The sequence below is a fragment of the Ursus maritimus genome, unplaced genomic scaffold (assembly GCF_017311325.1).
Source record: "Ursus maritimus isolate PB19 unplaced genomic scaffold, ASM1731132v1 scaffold_2, whole genome shotgun sequence".
In the NCBI taxonomy this organism is placed as follows: Eukaryota; Metazoa; Chordata; class Mammalia; order Carnivora; family Ursidae; genus Ursus; species Ursus maritimus.
Genome location: NW_024424452.1, coordinates 41,176,148 through 41,192,501, shown reverse-complemented (window position 1 = coordinate 41,192,501; position 16,354 = coordinate 41,176,148). Strand labels below are relative to the sequence as shown.

General features: G+C 52.9%; 1 protein-coding gene across 3 annotated transcripts in view; it reads right to left on the bottom strand.

Moving 5' to 3' along the window:
• LOC103668353 (polyamine-modulated factor 1) overlaps positions 1–16,354 on the bottom strand; it is a 24,279-nt gene that overhangs the window by 4,726 nt on the left and 3,199 nt on the right. Inside the window, exon 1 of one of the 3 annotated variants that reach the window (XM_040635802.1) lies at positions 15,628–15,832. The exons of the other annotated variants lie outside the window; for them this stretch is intronic. Within the exon in view, the coding sequence (XP_040491736.1) occupies positions 15,628–15,788 (161 nt within the window). The 5' untranslated portion in view covers positions 15,789–15,832. Of the gene's footprint in view, positions 1–15,627; positions 15,833–16,354 lie in introns of those variants that run through there. 3 annotated transcript variants of the gene reach the window in all.

Below are 16,354 nucleotides of genomic sequence, written 5' to 3'. Positions count from 1 at the left end.
GTCGTGTGCTGGGGGGGGGGGGGGGGGAGGCTGCATGGCCCACCCTGAGCTTCCGGCAGAGAGATGCCAGCAGACACAGAAACACACGTGAACGTGGGGACAGCCACTTGCGGAGGGCGCTGGGAAGGAAATGGGTCTCGGGGATCGTCTTTAAGCTGGGGTGGGGGTGTTCAGTGAAAGCCTCTCTGACGAAGCAACGTCCGATGACCTGCAGGAGTGTGTGAGCCAGGGAGTCCCCGAGCACACAGCAGCCCACATCTGCGCTCGCCTGTGGGTCTGGACACTCCTCAGCTGTGCAGCCAGGTTTCAGGGCCACGGGACACAGGGGTTTGGGTCCCTGGAAGCCCATGCCTAGCCCCCACCCCGCTCGGAGAATCACGGCTCAGGGCTCTCAGCCTCCCCGCCAGGATCCTGCCCTACACCGTGTCTGTCAACCTGAGCACGCACGGGGGCTTGCAAGGGACACCTGCTGCGTTTTCAGGAAATCGTGAGCCCGCTGCTCGACCGGCCGCACTGAACACTAGGTTATACAGTCTGGTAGCACATGATACTAAAAGCAATGGTACCAACTACTCAGAACACAGGACTTCCTCATCCAGCACCTTCTCCGTGCTCTGGGGGCGGCTGACAGCCTGTCTGGAAACACTGTAAGGTGCGCTGCGGCCCTCTTTCCGCAACTCCGGATTGAGCGTTTACCTTGGAGACTGGCAAACGCAAGAAGCCAGGGCTTTATTTTTGGAGGGCCGGCTGCCAGTCTCTGCCAGCGGCTCCGCGGGAGGGGACAGTCTCTCCCTGTTGTGACGGTCCACGATAGACACTGGCAGCCGTGACCAGGGCAAGGGACGGATGGCGGGCACCCTTCAGCCTCAGCAGGGCCCCGGGTGTCTCATGTGCTACCAGCCACACTCGCCACGCAGTCCGTGGCTACATGCGGAATGTGGAGAAGCAGGACGCCCAGCCAAGCGGGGCTGGAACTGAAACCCGGTAATTGTGGCTGGAGACGGGCTTGGCCTGGACACCGGAGATCCTGTTCCTCCTCCCAGCCTGCTCGCCGGCAGAGGGTCTGAGTGGGGCCCTCTCCAGTGCCCAGGCAGCCGGCAGCGGCGAGGGCCAGGGGTCGGGGGCAGGCTGTCTGCCCACCTGTGCCGCTGCGGAGGTCTTCCTGCGGACCCGCCGCGCTCCGAGGACTCCGCAAAAGCAGAGCCCGTCCCCGTAGATCCCCGAACAGCGAATGCCTGCCTCACGGGCACGGAGGGAAGGCAGGCGGACTGGACGCCGGTGTCAGCGAGACAGGAGGACAGGGATCCTCGCTTTGTTTTGTTTGTTTCGTTTTACTGCGACGTAATGGCCACGCCTCCCCGTATAAGGCACACGGCACGATGCTGTGACCCACACATACGGTGAAATAAAGACCACAGGACGAGTAGTCAACACCCGTCACCAGCTCATAGATACACAAAACAGAGAAGAAAAGTTCTTCCTCGTGATGGGAACTCTTACAATGACGCTCCTCACAGAGCGGCGTGAGCTGCGGTTATCACGGCGGACACCGCGCCTGGGCTTCCTCATTCTGCAGCTGACACGCGTGTGCCTTGCCCACCTTCCTCCAACCCCCTCTCCCCACCACCAGAAATTCCTTTCCTGAGAGCCGGGGCAGGCTTGGGAATGGTTTAAATGCCCCTGTGAATCTCCTAAAATAGATACTCTCAGGAAAAAGCAGGAAAAGTGATGCATTTTAGAAAACATTCTGGGCCATCCCGCCCCCTGCAATGTCACTGGGATCTCCAGGGTGCCCAGAATTGTGTTCGATGCGGCTGCAGACCAGCCCCACCCCAGCCACCTCCCCACCCTGGACCCCAGGCCAGCGGGTGTGTGCTGCTCGGGCGGAGTCCTCCTCCCTCACGAGCAGCCCCGATGGCCTCTCTGCAAGTCCCCCTTTGCCCTCTGTTGGAACGGTGCCCTGGCCTTGGCCTTCCAAGGGTACGCAAGGGGCCACCCAGCTGCGTGCTAGCTACGTGCACTGGTTCTGCGGACGCACAGCCTGTCCTGTCTGGGTTCAAATCCTCCTGCCACCGCTCATGAGTGACCTGGGACAACTTCCTTACCTTTCTAAGCCTCGGGTCCTGCCTCTGTCAAGTGGGGATAGTAACTATCCGCGCTCACAGAAAGGCTCTGAGGTCACACATGGAAGGTACTTGGCACAGTGCCCGGCCCATCAACAAGCAGCATGTCAGCCACAATCAGGATCACCAATTTCCGAAGAGCAGTCCTCACCGCCCCCTCCGCTGTGAGAACAGCAAGCGGGCTTCCCACAGTCGAGTAGTCTCCCCTGCAGGAGGCAAGTGCTTCCGAAAAGCGTCCTGGTGGCAGATGCCCGCAAAGAAGCCGGCCCAGCGGCAGAAGAACCCACTGGCCCCAAGACACAGAAAAGGCTAAGTTGTGGCCCCCGCGAGAGGGGGTTACATTTATCACCAAAGCACTGTTTGAAATGTATTTACTGAATTTCAAAACACAAACGACTATAACAACTGATTTTAATCTAGTTTTTCTCTTACACTCTTTTTTTAAAAGTATTTTTTAAAATAACCTCTACGCCCCATGTGCGGCCTGAAGTCGCCGCCCCGAGATCTGGAGCAGCCTGCCCTTCAAGCCTTCCTGCACAGTATCTGAAACCCTGCACGGTTGGGACTCGCCGGAGAAATACTTCATTAACTGCACTAAGAACTCACTACAAACACAGTTATCACACAAGTTTATTTTTTTATTTCTTGAAAGATTTTATTTATTTATTTATTTGAGAGAGGAAGAGAGAGAGCACAAGCAGGAGGAGGGATAGAAGGAGAGGGAGAAGCAGACTCCCCGCTGAGCAGGGAGCCCTACATGGGGCTCCATCCCAGGACCCCGGGATCATGACCTGAGCTGAAGGCAGTCGCTTCACCAACTGAGCCACCCAGGCGCCCATATCAGTTTAACTTAAAAAAAAATTAACTTCAGAGTACTGAAGCCCAGAATCAAGCCCTCGTGGTCTGTCCCTGTGTCAAGGTCCGCCCGCACACCCCGGCTCGGGCTCGGTGGGCTGCAGCGCTAGGGGAGCCCAGCCCTGTGGTTCCACTGGGCGTCCCTTCACGGACTGCCCACCAGAGGGCGCTGCGGTCCCAGCCCAGGGATGGGCCACACCGAGATGGGGACAGAGGCTGGAGGGCTGGACACACCGCCGCCCACCACCTGGACGGCTGCCCCGCTGCGCTCGCAGGTGCTTAGCGGTCAGCTCCCTCCTGCTGCCCCTTCTCAGTCCTGGGTGTGCTGGGCAGCCGCAGGCCTGAGAAAGCGTAGGGAAGCCCAAACGAGAAATGCTCCTTGATGACAGCACAAGTCTGCGATTTATGATGACAACTGTTGACAAAAGGTTACCTTCTAAAAATTAACCTTCATTAGGGGCTCCTGGGTGGCCTAGTTGGTTAGGTGTCTGCCTTCACCTTGGGTCATGACCTCCGGTCCCCCTGCTCAGTGGGGAGTCTGCTTCTCCCTCTCCCTCGGCTCCTCTCCCTGCTCACCTCTTGCTCTCGCTCTCGCTCTCGCATGAATACAAAGGCCCCTTGCGCTAATCTAACCTTTTAATGCTTGGATTCTTTGGAAACTACTAGAAACTTAATAGTGAGAATATGAAACTGGGGTACTTTTTCCGAAAAAGACTTCTGATTTGATAAATATTAACACAAAAATTAAAAACTCCAACAAGATAATTGTACAGTAGTCCCCTTATCCACAGGGGGTACCTGCCAACACCCCTAACAGATTCCTGAAACTGTGGATAGAACCAAACTCGATATATACTATGTTTTTTCCTGTACATACATACCTACGATAAAATTTATAAACTAGGTACCGTAAGAGACGAACAACACTATAAAAATAATTGTTCTATAAAATATACTTGTAACTGCATACTGCAATAAAAGTTATGTGAATGTGGTCTCTCTCTCAATATTTTTTTTTTTAGGGGGCGGAGAGGGATTTACTGGGGTCTCTTGAGGGGAGCTGGGATTGCTGGGCTCTGCAATCACTCATCAGAGGCCATCCAAGGAGTGGCAGCGTGTTCCCAGGCGACGGGGGCCGGACAGGTCATGCTAAAGATAGCGGCAGCATCTGGGGACGGGGGAGGGCGCTCCAGTCGGCACGGGGACCTGAGCAGTAAGGTCTGGGTGGAGGAAGAAACACCTACTCCTCGTGGCCGGGCCTCTGGTCACCACATGGAGGTGGGGAGCTTCCCGTGACGCACAGGACTCACATATCACTTGTCAAGGACCTCAGCCGCCCGGAGCCGCAGGCAGCAGATGTACGCCCCTGCGGAGACGGGCGGCCGCCGGTGGCGGTGTCTGGGTCACTGGGAGGTCTGTCTCTCAATACACTACTGGACGGTATTCACCCTTCTTCTTCTTGTGATGCTGCCCGACGACGAGACGCCCACATGGCGGGAGGAAGGCGGGGAATGCCGTCAGCGTGTGACAGACTGTCCGGCTACTCTTGACCGTCAGGCCGGACGTCAGACGGGGGGTCATCTGCTTCCAGACTGCAGCTGCGAGTCCTGACCCCGTGGACGGCCACTCTGGGGACATGGGCGACTACTGTACTCGTGGACCCACCTGACAGACACCGAGCACCGACGGCGCGCCGGCCTCGCTCCGCGGTACAAACCCACAGATGCCCTCGAGGGGATACCGTGACCAAAGAAAGACAGATCAGTCCCAGGAAACCGAGGACAGGAAGCAGAGAGGACCTCGCAGGAGCTCAGGGAAGACGCCCCGGAGGAAGCAACGCCTGAGGCCTAAGCGGGAAGCACGGGCAGGCCGGAGGACGGAAGGCCCGGCCACCCCGCCGAGCACGCTCCGTGCTCCACCTCCGCCACCTCCATTCCTCTGACGAGGGAGCGGAGGCAAGGAGACAGAGGCTTGCCCGAGGTGGCGTGGCTGGGACCCGAGGGGGCCCCCTGGCTCGGGCTCAGGTGCCCCCGACCCACAGGCTGCCAGGGCGGCAGGGCTGGGCGCACCACGAAGGGGTGAAGCACGGCCAGGCCGGGATCAGCCCTGTGCTTCAGGAGGCTTCAGGCTGCTGTGTGGGGTGGACTCGGGGGGAGGCAGGCGGGGGGACACAGGCACGGGGAGGGGACACAGAGGGCGGCGGGTGGTCTGGAGGTGCCAACAAGCCACAGTCAGAGCCCCGCCGCGCTGCAGACACGTCACCGTGCAGCATGGTCTCCAGCACATGCAACCAGGGTGAGATATCGGGGGGCCCGCATCTCGTGGCCGCACTCTCCGGTACCACGGTACCACGCTTACCCGGGAGCAGCTGTCTCCTCTGAAGGCCGCGGGCAGCCGGCCGGCACACCAAGCGCTCTGCACTCCCCCGCGGCCGCACGGAGGCTGAAGTTTGGTCTCACAGACCCTACTTGGCCACCACAGCTGCACCGGTGGACACTTTGGACCTCCTCCTCCCTTGGGCCTGGACAGACACTCCCCCAGGGCACAGCCAGGGTGGCGTGGCGCCTGTGGCAGATCCCGCTTGCCACCGAAAAGGATGACCTGGTCTTCGCCAGGGCCCACTGCCGCCTCCAGCCAGCTGCCTCTCTTGGTGGCCCTGATTTGTGACAAAGCCCTGAAGGGGGACAGCTTGTCTGCTTGCTTTAGCTAAACAGGATGGCGGTCGTTCAGAAGGTCCAGGAGGCTGTGAGGACAGAACAGAACCCTTCCTTTTCAGACAACAAGGCACAAGTCACGAAGGTAAGCCCCAACCGAGCCTGCTTCTATGTTCTGACCCCCAAGAGAGGACAGGTGGGGGTCTTTGCCTCAGTCGACCCTAGGAAAGGAAGACACCCCACCTGGAGACAGTGGCGGGGCGGGGGTCCGTCTGCTCTGATGGCCCAGCGAGGCCGACTACCTGCCAGTCATTCTGGGGTGTGTCGTACGATTTGCCTCCTCGTCAAGCGAACAGGTGCACGAGCAGTAGGCTGAGTCGCAGAGAAAATCAGTGCGGGGTGTGCGACAGCCCGCTGGCACGTGAACAAACTAGCCTGTACTACGTGGAGACCGCTGTTGTCCCCGTATAGGGACTTGGTCTTGGAGACTGAGGACTTTTAACTTGATGACTCGGGAGAGGGTCAAGTACTTGCATACATCTTCAAAGCGGGTGTTTTCATACCCGACGTCTGTTGAGCCCTTTCCGTGTGAAACAAGCCGCAAGGTCCTGCTAAAGCCCGCAGAGGGAAGGAGGTCCTGGCAGGGAGAGGCGGCCAACGGAAAGAGCGGGTCGCTGCAGGGGAGCTCACGGCACGTGTGTGTGTCCGCGTGCATGTGCGCATGCGTATCTTCCACACCCATGGCCCTGACCATGGCTAGAGAAATAGCGAGGGGCCAAGGAGTGAATGGCCTCATGAGCTGAGCTAATTCTGGAAGCAACCCTGAGACAATTAACCTTTTTAAGCAGGAGAAGGACATGCTTCAATATGAGCGGTAAGGGAAGGGGCAGGACTGAGGCTGGAGGGCAGCCTGGAGGCGGCGGCAGCCACCTAATGAGATGGCGGGTCTGACCTTGAGCACTGGCACACGGGCGGGAGGGAGCAGGCTGAGAGCAAACTGCTTCAGCGGGGCCGGCAGCTGACTGGAGCAAGGGACTGGGGAGCATTCCCAAACGTCTGGCCTAGAGAATGGGCACACGGTGGTATCTTCCACCAAGTCAGAGCCCACAGAGGGAGCAGCCGTCCTGTCTCCACCATGCATCCTCGGTGGTTCTGTGGGACACGAAGAGGACAGTCCAGAAGTAGACTGCTGGATCCTGAAGGCTGGCAGAGATGCAGCCTGGGAACCCTCAAAGACCCCGCAACAGTCTACTGGGCATCTCCAGGCACCGTGATAAGCAATGAGTGCAGAGCGGTGAATGAGACAGACCCGATCTTGTCCTCTGGACCTTAGGTTTAACGTGGGGGACACGGACAAGGGAACAGTGCACGGTCAGGGTGCTACGGGGGAATAAACAAAAGTGTCGTGATAAAGAGTAACTAGGGGAGAGGCGCCTGGGTGGCTCAGGAAGTTAGGCTCTGCCTTCAGCTCAGGTAATGATCCCGGGGTCCTGGGATCAAGCCCCGGGTCAGGCTCCCTGCTCAGCAGGGGAGTCTGCTTCTCCCTCTCCCTCTGCCTCTGCCCCTCCTCGTGTGCTCTTGCGCACTCACTCTAATAAATAAAATCTTTAAAAAGAAGAGTAAGCAGGGGAGGAAGGCAGCTTTAAAGACGGTTTGCAAGAGAGGGCAGAGAACCATCCCTGGCGGAGCAGACATCAGCTGCAAATGCCCCGAGGCAGGAAAGCTCTGGACCTTCCAGGAGAGGAGGAGGACTCCCTGAGATGACAAGGCGTCGAAGGCGGCCAGAGTGCATGGAGCCTTGGAGGCCAGGGCAAGGAGCCGTGCACAGACCCTCAAGGGCTGTTAGAAGCAACAAGACATCAAAAGGGACGTGATCGTTCACGTGTGGAGGGACGTGAGGAAGGGCCGGCGCTCACACATTCCAGGACAAGGAGAGGAAGAGGAGCCCAAGAAGGAAGAGGGGCAGAGACTGGTGTGGGAGGCCAAGGGACAGCGTCAAGGACAAAGGAGTGGCTAGCAGCGTCAAATGCGACAAGGAGAGCAAGTAGGGCAAAGACGAAAAAATATCCACGGTATTTGACAACAAAGAGTTATTAATGACCTTGAAAGGAAACGTTTCAAGGGAATGGCGGCAAAATGCTTTCAGCTGAGACCTAAATGGGAGATGGGGAAGCAGGGAGAAACCTGCAGCCACAGCCTCGGATGTAAGGGGAGCGACACCGAGGCGGTAAGCGGGACTGGGTGACTCTCAGCCAGATCCACAGATGCAGGAACTCCTCCTGGTGACCTCAGTTTTCTCTACAGACCAGGTGTGGGGGGGTCATTCTCCCTGCCAGGGCACCAGGGCGGGGTGCAGGGGAAAGGCCCGAGGGGCGTGATGGGCATTTCCAGTAGTTGCTGTGGAGAAGGGGAGAGGACTGACGGGGGCAGAAGGGGCCGGGCTCACGGTAGAGGCACGATGTCCCATGGGGGAGAGGCTCCACTACGTGGCTCCTCGGGCTGGGGAAGGGGCAGAGGGGTGCAGGCAGAATACTGACTTGTGCTTGGCCAGGCGCTGGGAGGAGGGAGCAAAGATGCGGAGAAGCCTGAACCTATCCAAACAGCTTTCTAACCCCAGACCTGTTTCTCTCCCCAGCTCCTGATGGATGGCACCACCCTCCACCCAACCGCCACAAGATGGGAGTCCTGGAGTCCCCGTCCCTCCTCTCCCCTGCATCCTACCCCCAGTTGCCTCCATCTGCACCACCTCAGGCTGCTGTGGCCCCTACCAGGCAGCTAGGCATGGGACTCTGGGCTGACAAGCTTTCCAAGGTCAGACAGAATGCTTCAGACTTTTAAAAAATAATAATTGTCATTTTTAAATGACTAAAAAATGTAACATGTCAACTAATCAACTGCGATTTTATTTTTTTAAGATTTTATTTTTTTAAGGACTGTCTATACCCAATAGACAGGCTTGAACCTACAACCCCGAGACCAAGAGTTGCATGCTCCACCCACTGGGCAGCTAGGAGCCCCTGTCAACTGCAATTTTAATACAGTTAGAGAAAAATCATATTCATGTAGGATCTGCATGCTTCTCTCCATAACCTGATTTTAAAATTTACCATTATAATGTGATCATTTTCCCATGATTAGACATTATTCAAAATGGAATTTTATTTTTTAAAAAAGATTTTATTTACGGGCGCCTGGGTGGCTCAGTTGGTTAAGTGTCTGCCTTCAGCTCTGGTCACAGTCCCAGGGTCCTGGGATCAAGCCCCTTGTCCGGCTCCCTGCTCAGCGGGGAGCCTGCTTCTGAACCCTCTCCTCCCGGCTCCTGCTCTCTCTGGCTCTCTCTCTCTCAAATAAATAAAATATTAAAATAATAAATAAAAGATTTTTAAAAAGATTTTATTTATTTGAGAGACAGAGAGAAGGCACAAGGGGGGAGGGGCAGAGGGAGAAGCAGACTCCCCGCTGAGCAGGGAGACCAACATGGGGCTTGATCCCAGGACCCCGGGATCATGACCTGAGCCAAAGGCAGATGCTCAGCCGACTGAGCTACCCGGGTGCCCACCAGATGGAATTTTAAAAACCAGCAGAGTACTTTATTAGTCCGAGTTATTATACTTGTGTAACTACCATTCTTCAAATGTTGGACATTTTAGGTGATTCTCAATTATTTCCCACTGAACATTGTGCTATGATAAATATCTTTTGTAGATTAACCTTTTTGAACTCTTTATTTTGAAATAATTATAGATTTGCAGGAAGTTGCAAAGTCAAGTACCCTCCACAATGTTAACATCTTGCACAACTGTAGTCCGACATCAAAACCTCAAAGTCAACACCGTACACAGCTCGTTCAGATTTCACCAGCGATCATACATACCCCAGTTTGTGTGGCCGTCATGTGTGTAACCCTGCGTGACTACTACCTCAGTCAAGGCAAGGCACATTTTTTTCCTTTTTTTAAAGACTGTTTCATTCATTTGAGAGAGAAAGAAACTAGGGGGAGGGGCAGAGGGAGAAGGAGAAGCAGACTCCCCACTGAGCATTATACATTCAGAGCGTTACAAATAAATAAATAAACATTTTCAAACCAGTGGAGAGACGTCTCTCAAACATGAAAAAAAAAAAAAAAGGATCAGTCATGACTTAAAGAAACATCAAGGGCACTTGGCTGGCTCAGCTAGGAGAGCGTGTGACTCTTGACCTCAGGGTCGTGAGTTCCAGCCCCATGTTGAGAGCAGAGATTACTAAAAATAAATAAACAAACTTAAAACAGAAATTGTGACTGGAGATTTTAAAAATAAATGGATGGCTCAAGTCACCAGGAGGATTTTTTAAATAAGCATATAAAAGATTTTAATAACATTGAAAAGTTGAAACTGATAATAAGTATAGAATTTTATACCCAGGAATCAGATACTGCACATTCTTTTCAAGCACACATGGAACATTCACAAAAACTGCCCACATACTTGGCCACATGGGGTCAAAGTGTCAAAAGTTCCCCCCAAAATCGGTGTCCTACAGACCATGTTACCTAATCGTAATACGATAAAATTAGAAATCACAACAAAAGGTTAACTTAAAAAAAAATTACATGTCTGGAAACCAAAAAACATACTACTAAATAATCATTGGGTTAAAGATGAAATCATAAGGAAAATTACATAAAATAAAATACATAAAATTAAATGACTATGTCCGCGTGTGAAAGAATGGAGCTGGACCCCTGTCTCGTATCACACACAGAAACTAACTCAAAATGGATCAAACAAAAGAGCAAAAACCAGACAACTCATTAGAAGAAAACACAGCTGTAAGTCTGTGGCCTTGAATCAGACAGTAGTTTCTCACATGACACTAAAACCACCTGCAACCAAAAAAAAAAAATTCTCTGCAACTTTCTATCTAAATAAATACATATTAATAAATAAATAATCTAAATTTGACTTCTCAAAAGTAGAGCTTTTACAAGTTAACGGTACAAAGACTGCCCACTTAAAGAATGGGCAAAAACGGGGCGCCTGGCTCACTTGGTGGAGCATGCGACTTGATCTCAGGGTTATGGGTTCAAGCCCCAAGTTGGGTGTAGAGATTATTTGAAACTAAAAAATAAGGGGCACCTGGGTGGCTCAACTGGCTAAGCATCTGCCTTCGGCTCAGATCATGATCCCAGGGTCCTGGGACTGAGCCCCCTACATTGGGCTCTTTGCTCAGCGGGCAGTCTGCTTCTCCGTCTCCCTCTGCCCCCCATTCGTGCTTGCTCTCTCTCTAGTGCTCTCTCTCTTTCACTCTCTCTCAAAAAAATATTTAAATCTTAAAAAAAGACAAAAATAAAACGAAAAAAAAACTGTATATAAATAAGTAATGGGCAAAATATTTGAATCAACATTTCTCCAAAGAAGATACAAAAATGGTCAATAAGCACCTGAAATGTGCTCAGCCTCGGTAGTCCTTTGGAAAATCCAAGGCCCTGTGAGATACCACTGTACGCTGGGCTACGGGCTGCCATCAGAAAGACAGACAGTAAGGAATGCTGGTGAGGATGTGGAGAAATCCCAACCCTCACCACGCCTCAAGCTGGCGGACACGTAAAATAGCACAGCTGCTTTGGAAAACAGTGGCAGTTCCCCCAAAAGCGAGACCTGGAGTTACTCTACGAGCCAGCAACTCCACTCGTAGGTGTATCCCCGGGAGAGCCGCACACTGGTTCAGTGAAGCCCTTCACAGCATTCCTCCTAACAGACCGTAAGGCGAAAACAGCCCCACCCGGGCGGCAGTCGATGCAGGATACACCCAATGTGGTCGGGAGAGCCACACCACAGAATACGATTCAGTCATAAAAAGGACAGAAGTACAGACATGGGGACACGGAGGAACCCTGCAATCATGCCTTATGCGAAGTGCGAGCAGCCGGACACGTCAGGCCAGGCCAGGCGAGGTATGCCCAGTGCAGAGGAAATGTCCAAAACAGGCAGCTGCACACAGACAGAAGGTAGACTGGTGACTGCTGGGAGCTGGGGGTGAGGAACGGGGTGGGGGGGAGTGACTGCTAACAAAACACGAGGCTTCTTTCTGGGGCGATGAGGGTGCTCTGGAACTAGACAGTGGCGGCGGGTGCACGACTCTGTGAAGGTACTAACTGTGCACTGTGAGGGTAAAGTTCACGGTGTAAGAATTAGATCTCAATTAAAAACTTCAACAACTATGAAAATATGAGATACTGAAATTTGTAGAAACTGGCAAAAGTAGTCCTATGAAAATTTATAGTTTTTTAAAAAAGATTTTTTTTATTTATTTGACAGAGAGATAGAGCCAGAGAGCGCAAGTTTGGGGTGGGGGGGATGGCCGATGGAGCGGGAGAAGCAGGCTCCCCACTGCGCAGGGAGCCCAAAGTGGGGCTTGATCCCAGGACCCTTAACTGAAGGCACACGCTTAACTGAATAAACCACCCAGGCATCCCTGAAAATTTATAGTTTTAAGCACATTTTTTAAAAAACCAAAAAACGCTGAAAAAGAAAAGAGCTAAATATTCAACTCAAGAACTTGGGAAGAGAGTAATAAAACAAATCAAAAGAAATAAAAAATAAAGATAGGTTTCAAAGATACAGAGGCTCATAATAACCTCAAAAGTTTTTTTAAAAGCCAATTTTGTAAAAAGATTAGTAAGATAGAACTCTGCCTACATAAAGTCCAAAAAAAGAGAAACAGCATATAATGGAAATAGGAGAAGTAATAAAAATTAAAGTAAAAATTTAAAACATTTTGAAAAGTTAGACTGTAACAGACAAAGGAGACAGATTTGGGGTGGGGGAGCGCCTGTAAAACAGCAATCCTACCACAAGAAGAAATCAAATCCGAGCCGACTTGTGGCCATGACAAGAACGGCTCCATACCAGACGCGGGCAGCGACCTCGGTGAGGACACATCCAGCGCCACGGCTCGACGCCCGCTGTGCTCAGCAAAGCAAGAAATTCTTGGCCTAAGTGAGCTCTCCCAAACTTTTAAGAAATAGATAATCCCAATCTTACAAAAATCGTTTCAGAAGAGGGAGTACTGTCTACGTCCTCATACACAGCTAATACGTCCTTGATTCCATAAACAAATAAGGACAGTAAAGGAAATAAAGATGCATTCAACTTATTAGCATATAAACACAGATCTAACTAAATCTAAGTGGTTTTTTTTAAGGTTTTATTTTTAAGCATTCTCCACTCAACCTGAAGCCCAAACCCACAACCCCCAAATCAAGAGTCACACACTCCCCCCACTGAGCCAGCCAGTGTATTTTAAAAATGTGCCATAATCAAGTACATTCATTCCCAGAAGGCAAAGATGGTTTAACTTCCATAATATCTGCCAACAGAGATCACCAATATTAATGAACTAAAGAAAAATTACAAGATCATCTTAGTAGAGGAAGAAAACATTTGATAAAGTTCAACATCTAATTATGATGCTTCAGGGGTGCCTGGCTGGCTCAGTCAGAGAAGAGCGTGACTCTTGATCTCTGGGTCATGAGTTCGAGCCCCACGCTGGATGTAGAGGTTACTTACATAAACAAACTAACTTAAAAAAATTATGACTTTTTAAAAACCTCTCTGAAAACTAGAAACACACAGGGACTTTCATAATTTTCCAAAAATATGTGCCCAAAACTTAAACACTGTGGAGAACTTCAGGAAGAAGGCAAAGACAATTACAACAGTGTTTACTACTGCAAGTCCTTGATGACAATCTGGGTGAATCTCACAAAGGCAATGCCGAGGAAAAGAAGTCAGACATAATAAAAGATTACAAACTACAGGATTGCATTTAATAAAGTGCGGGGGGAATCCAGGGAAAATTAATGTCTGGTTAACACTAGTCAGGAAAGAGGTTACCCTTTCAGCTGAAGGTAAAGCTGGGAAGGGGGCACATGAGCACTTCCTGGGGTTGTTTCTTGATCTGGGTGCTGGTTACAAGGGTGTGCTCATTCGTGAAAATGGTTATCGAGATGAACATTTATGATCTGTGCGCTCTGAGGGAGGTTATACTTTCCTAAGAGTGGAGCAAGATTGCTAGATACAACTATCTTACAAAAAGCAATAGTTTCTCTAAGTCATCAGTAACGAATTTTAAAAGAAAATAGAAAATAAGAAAATATTCACAATAGTAACAGAAACTACTAAGTACTAGGTAGTGACCTAGTAAAGAATGCACGAGTTCTTTAAAGAACTTTAAAACTCTATAGAGGGCGTGCCTGGGTGGCTCAGTCAGTTAAGCGTCTGCCTTCAGCTCGGGTCACGGTCCCAGGGTCCTGGGATCGAGCCCCACGTCCACGTCCGGCTCTCTGCTCAGCGGGGAGCCTGCTTCTCCCTCTGCCTGCAGTTCTCCCTACTTGTGAGCTCTCTCTCTCTCTCTCTGACAAATAAATAAAATCTTAAGAAAATGAGTCTGGGAAAAAAAAAGCTGGAGGAAACAAGTAGGCAGCTGGCAGAAAAGGAAGCCACATGACTGACAAGTGTAATGAGGACATGTCCAAAGCTGTGAGGCAGTAGGGGTGTGCGAATTACAACAACCGTGGGACAGCCCTCTCCACAACTTCAGAGCTGCAGGGGTTAGAATGGTGGACACTCGGTGCTGGTGAGGATGGAGGAGACAGGAACAGCCTTCCTGGAAAGCAATCTGACAAGGCACAGGAGGTGTAAGCCCCAGAATCCAGCAGCCCCTCTCCGATATTTACGTCCAGAAATGCCAGCACTCCTGTAAGAACAAGGACAAGGACGGTCACCCGGCATAACCTGTGGAGGAGGGGCCTGGAGGGAACCAGGGGGTCTGTGACAGGGGACAGGTAAGCGCTGATGCATATCTTGGTAAGAAAAACTGCCCGAGAAGCCCTGAACCACATGCACTTACAGTACATGGTTTGATCTTAAGGGAAAAAAATGGTGTTGAGTGAAAAAAGTTGTATGCAGCTCAATTATCATTCATATAATCTTAAAACAAGCATAGACAAAACAAGGTATTTTACAAAGAAGCAAACATACTCCAATGTCACTTCCTTGCACTCCTGCTAACCCAGACGCCCCCACCCCACTGCTCTATTCCTTTACCCTGATTTATTTTTCTTTACCGCTGCTTGATCACTGGTCTATCTCCAGCTCCTACAACAGAGCCTTGGACATTGTAGTAGGTCAATAGATATTGGCACATAAATAAACGGAGGACATAGAGCTAATAGAAAGTGGGGCCTATGGAGAGGGGCGAGGAATACAAGAATGAGTGGGGGGGGGCTAAAATAAAAAAGCAAAAGAGGGGCCTCTCCTGGACAGATCTTGGTGGTGTCTTATGACGGGTCCATAAAAATAATTACAAATTATTTTATCAAATCCATTGCTCCGGAAACTAGGTCCTGCACGAAAAGGCCGCCACCGCCGCCCCCCCCCCAGCAGGCCTGACTACCTCAGGGCCTTCGCACAAGCTGTGTCCTCCGTCTGCAGCCTTTTTCCCTATCCCTCGTTCCTCCACGTTCCGCTCAGGGTCCAGTCCCCAGCGGGCGCCCTCCCCGAGCTGCCCTCCGTCCCATCGCCTGCCCACTATCTCAGCAAACCCTGTGCTTACTCTGTGCCCAGCACGTGTCCGCCCACGGACTGCGCGCCAGGCGGGCGCAGGGACCGCCGCAGGTCTGCGCGGGGCTAAGGGGTGGGCCGCGCGGGGAGCACCGCCACAGCACCGCCCGCGGGGGACAACACCCGCACGCGCCCCACACTTCCGCATCAGTCGACGCCCCCCCGGCCGCACCCCGGCCGCCCTCCGGCGCACAGGGGCCCGGGCGCGGGGTGAATGAGCGCCAAGCTCCCTGCTCCGCCCCCATGCGCGCGCGAGAAAGAGACCACGTGACTGCCGGAAGGGCACGCCGGCCAGTCACAGCCCAGGAACGAGGCCACGTGATCAGGCCGCTGCCGCCGGCCCCCTCCCCCGGGCCTCTCGCGCGCCTGTAGCCTACTCCTCCCCCTTACCTTCCGGCGGCGACCAGCTTCTGGAGGAAAGTATCCACCAGAGTGTCGAGGAGCTTCACCCTCGGAATGGTGGCACCGGGGGGCACAGATTCCGGACACGACCCCTCAGGCCCCTTTTCCTCACAAGCGCTCTCTGCGTTGACGGTGCGCGCTGCAGCCATATTGAAGCCGGACCGCCAAATCTAACGGGCTCGGCCGCCCCGCCCACCGAGGCCCCCGATTGGCCGGCCCCGGCACTGGGCGCCTCCGGTTGGAGGCGGCGGGTGTCGATTACCGAACGTCGCTGGCAGCGGCGCGCTCCGCACCGACGTCCTCTCAGGGCAGGCGGGCCGACTACACGGAAGCTAGTGCTCAGGGGCTCAATAAAAACGTTTAATTACACGTCAGAGACTTCGTACAGTGCAACAGTGAATGTCCGCCGCTGATGTTCACAGGAGTCCAGTCTGTGGACTGGATTGATAATGCCAGCTGCACCTGCGTGCCCGCCCGCCCAGTGTCCCACGTTCCTTCCAGCTCGGGCCACGGACCAGCTCACCCCCAAGTCCAGCTGACGCGGCCTTCGGTCCGCTGCCCACCCGGGCGCTCCGTAACCCAAGCCGCCCCGGGCCCCTGACGTGCTGGATGGGAGAGCAGGGGCAGGGCTCCCCGTCTGGAGACGCATGGCGACCTTTCGGACTGCGAGCCAGTGCGAGAGCGATAGAGAGAGGGACAGATTGGGGGGGGGGGG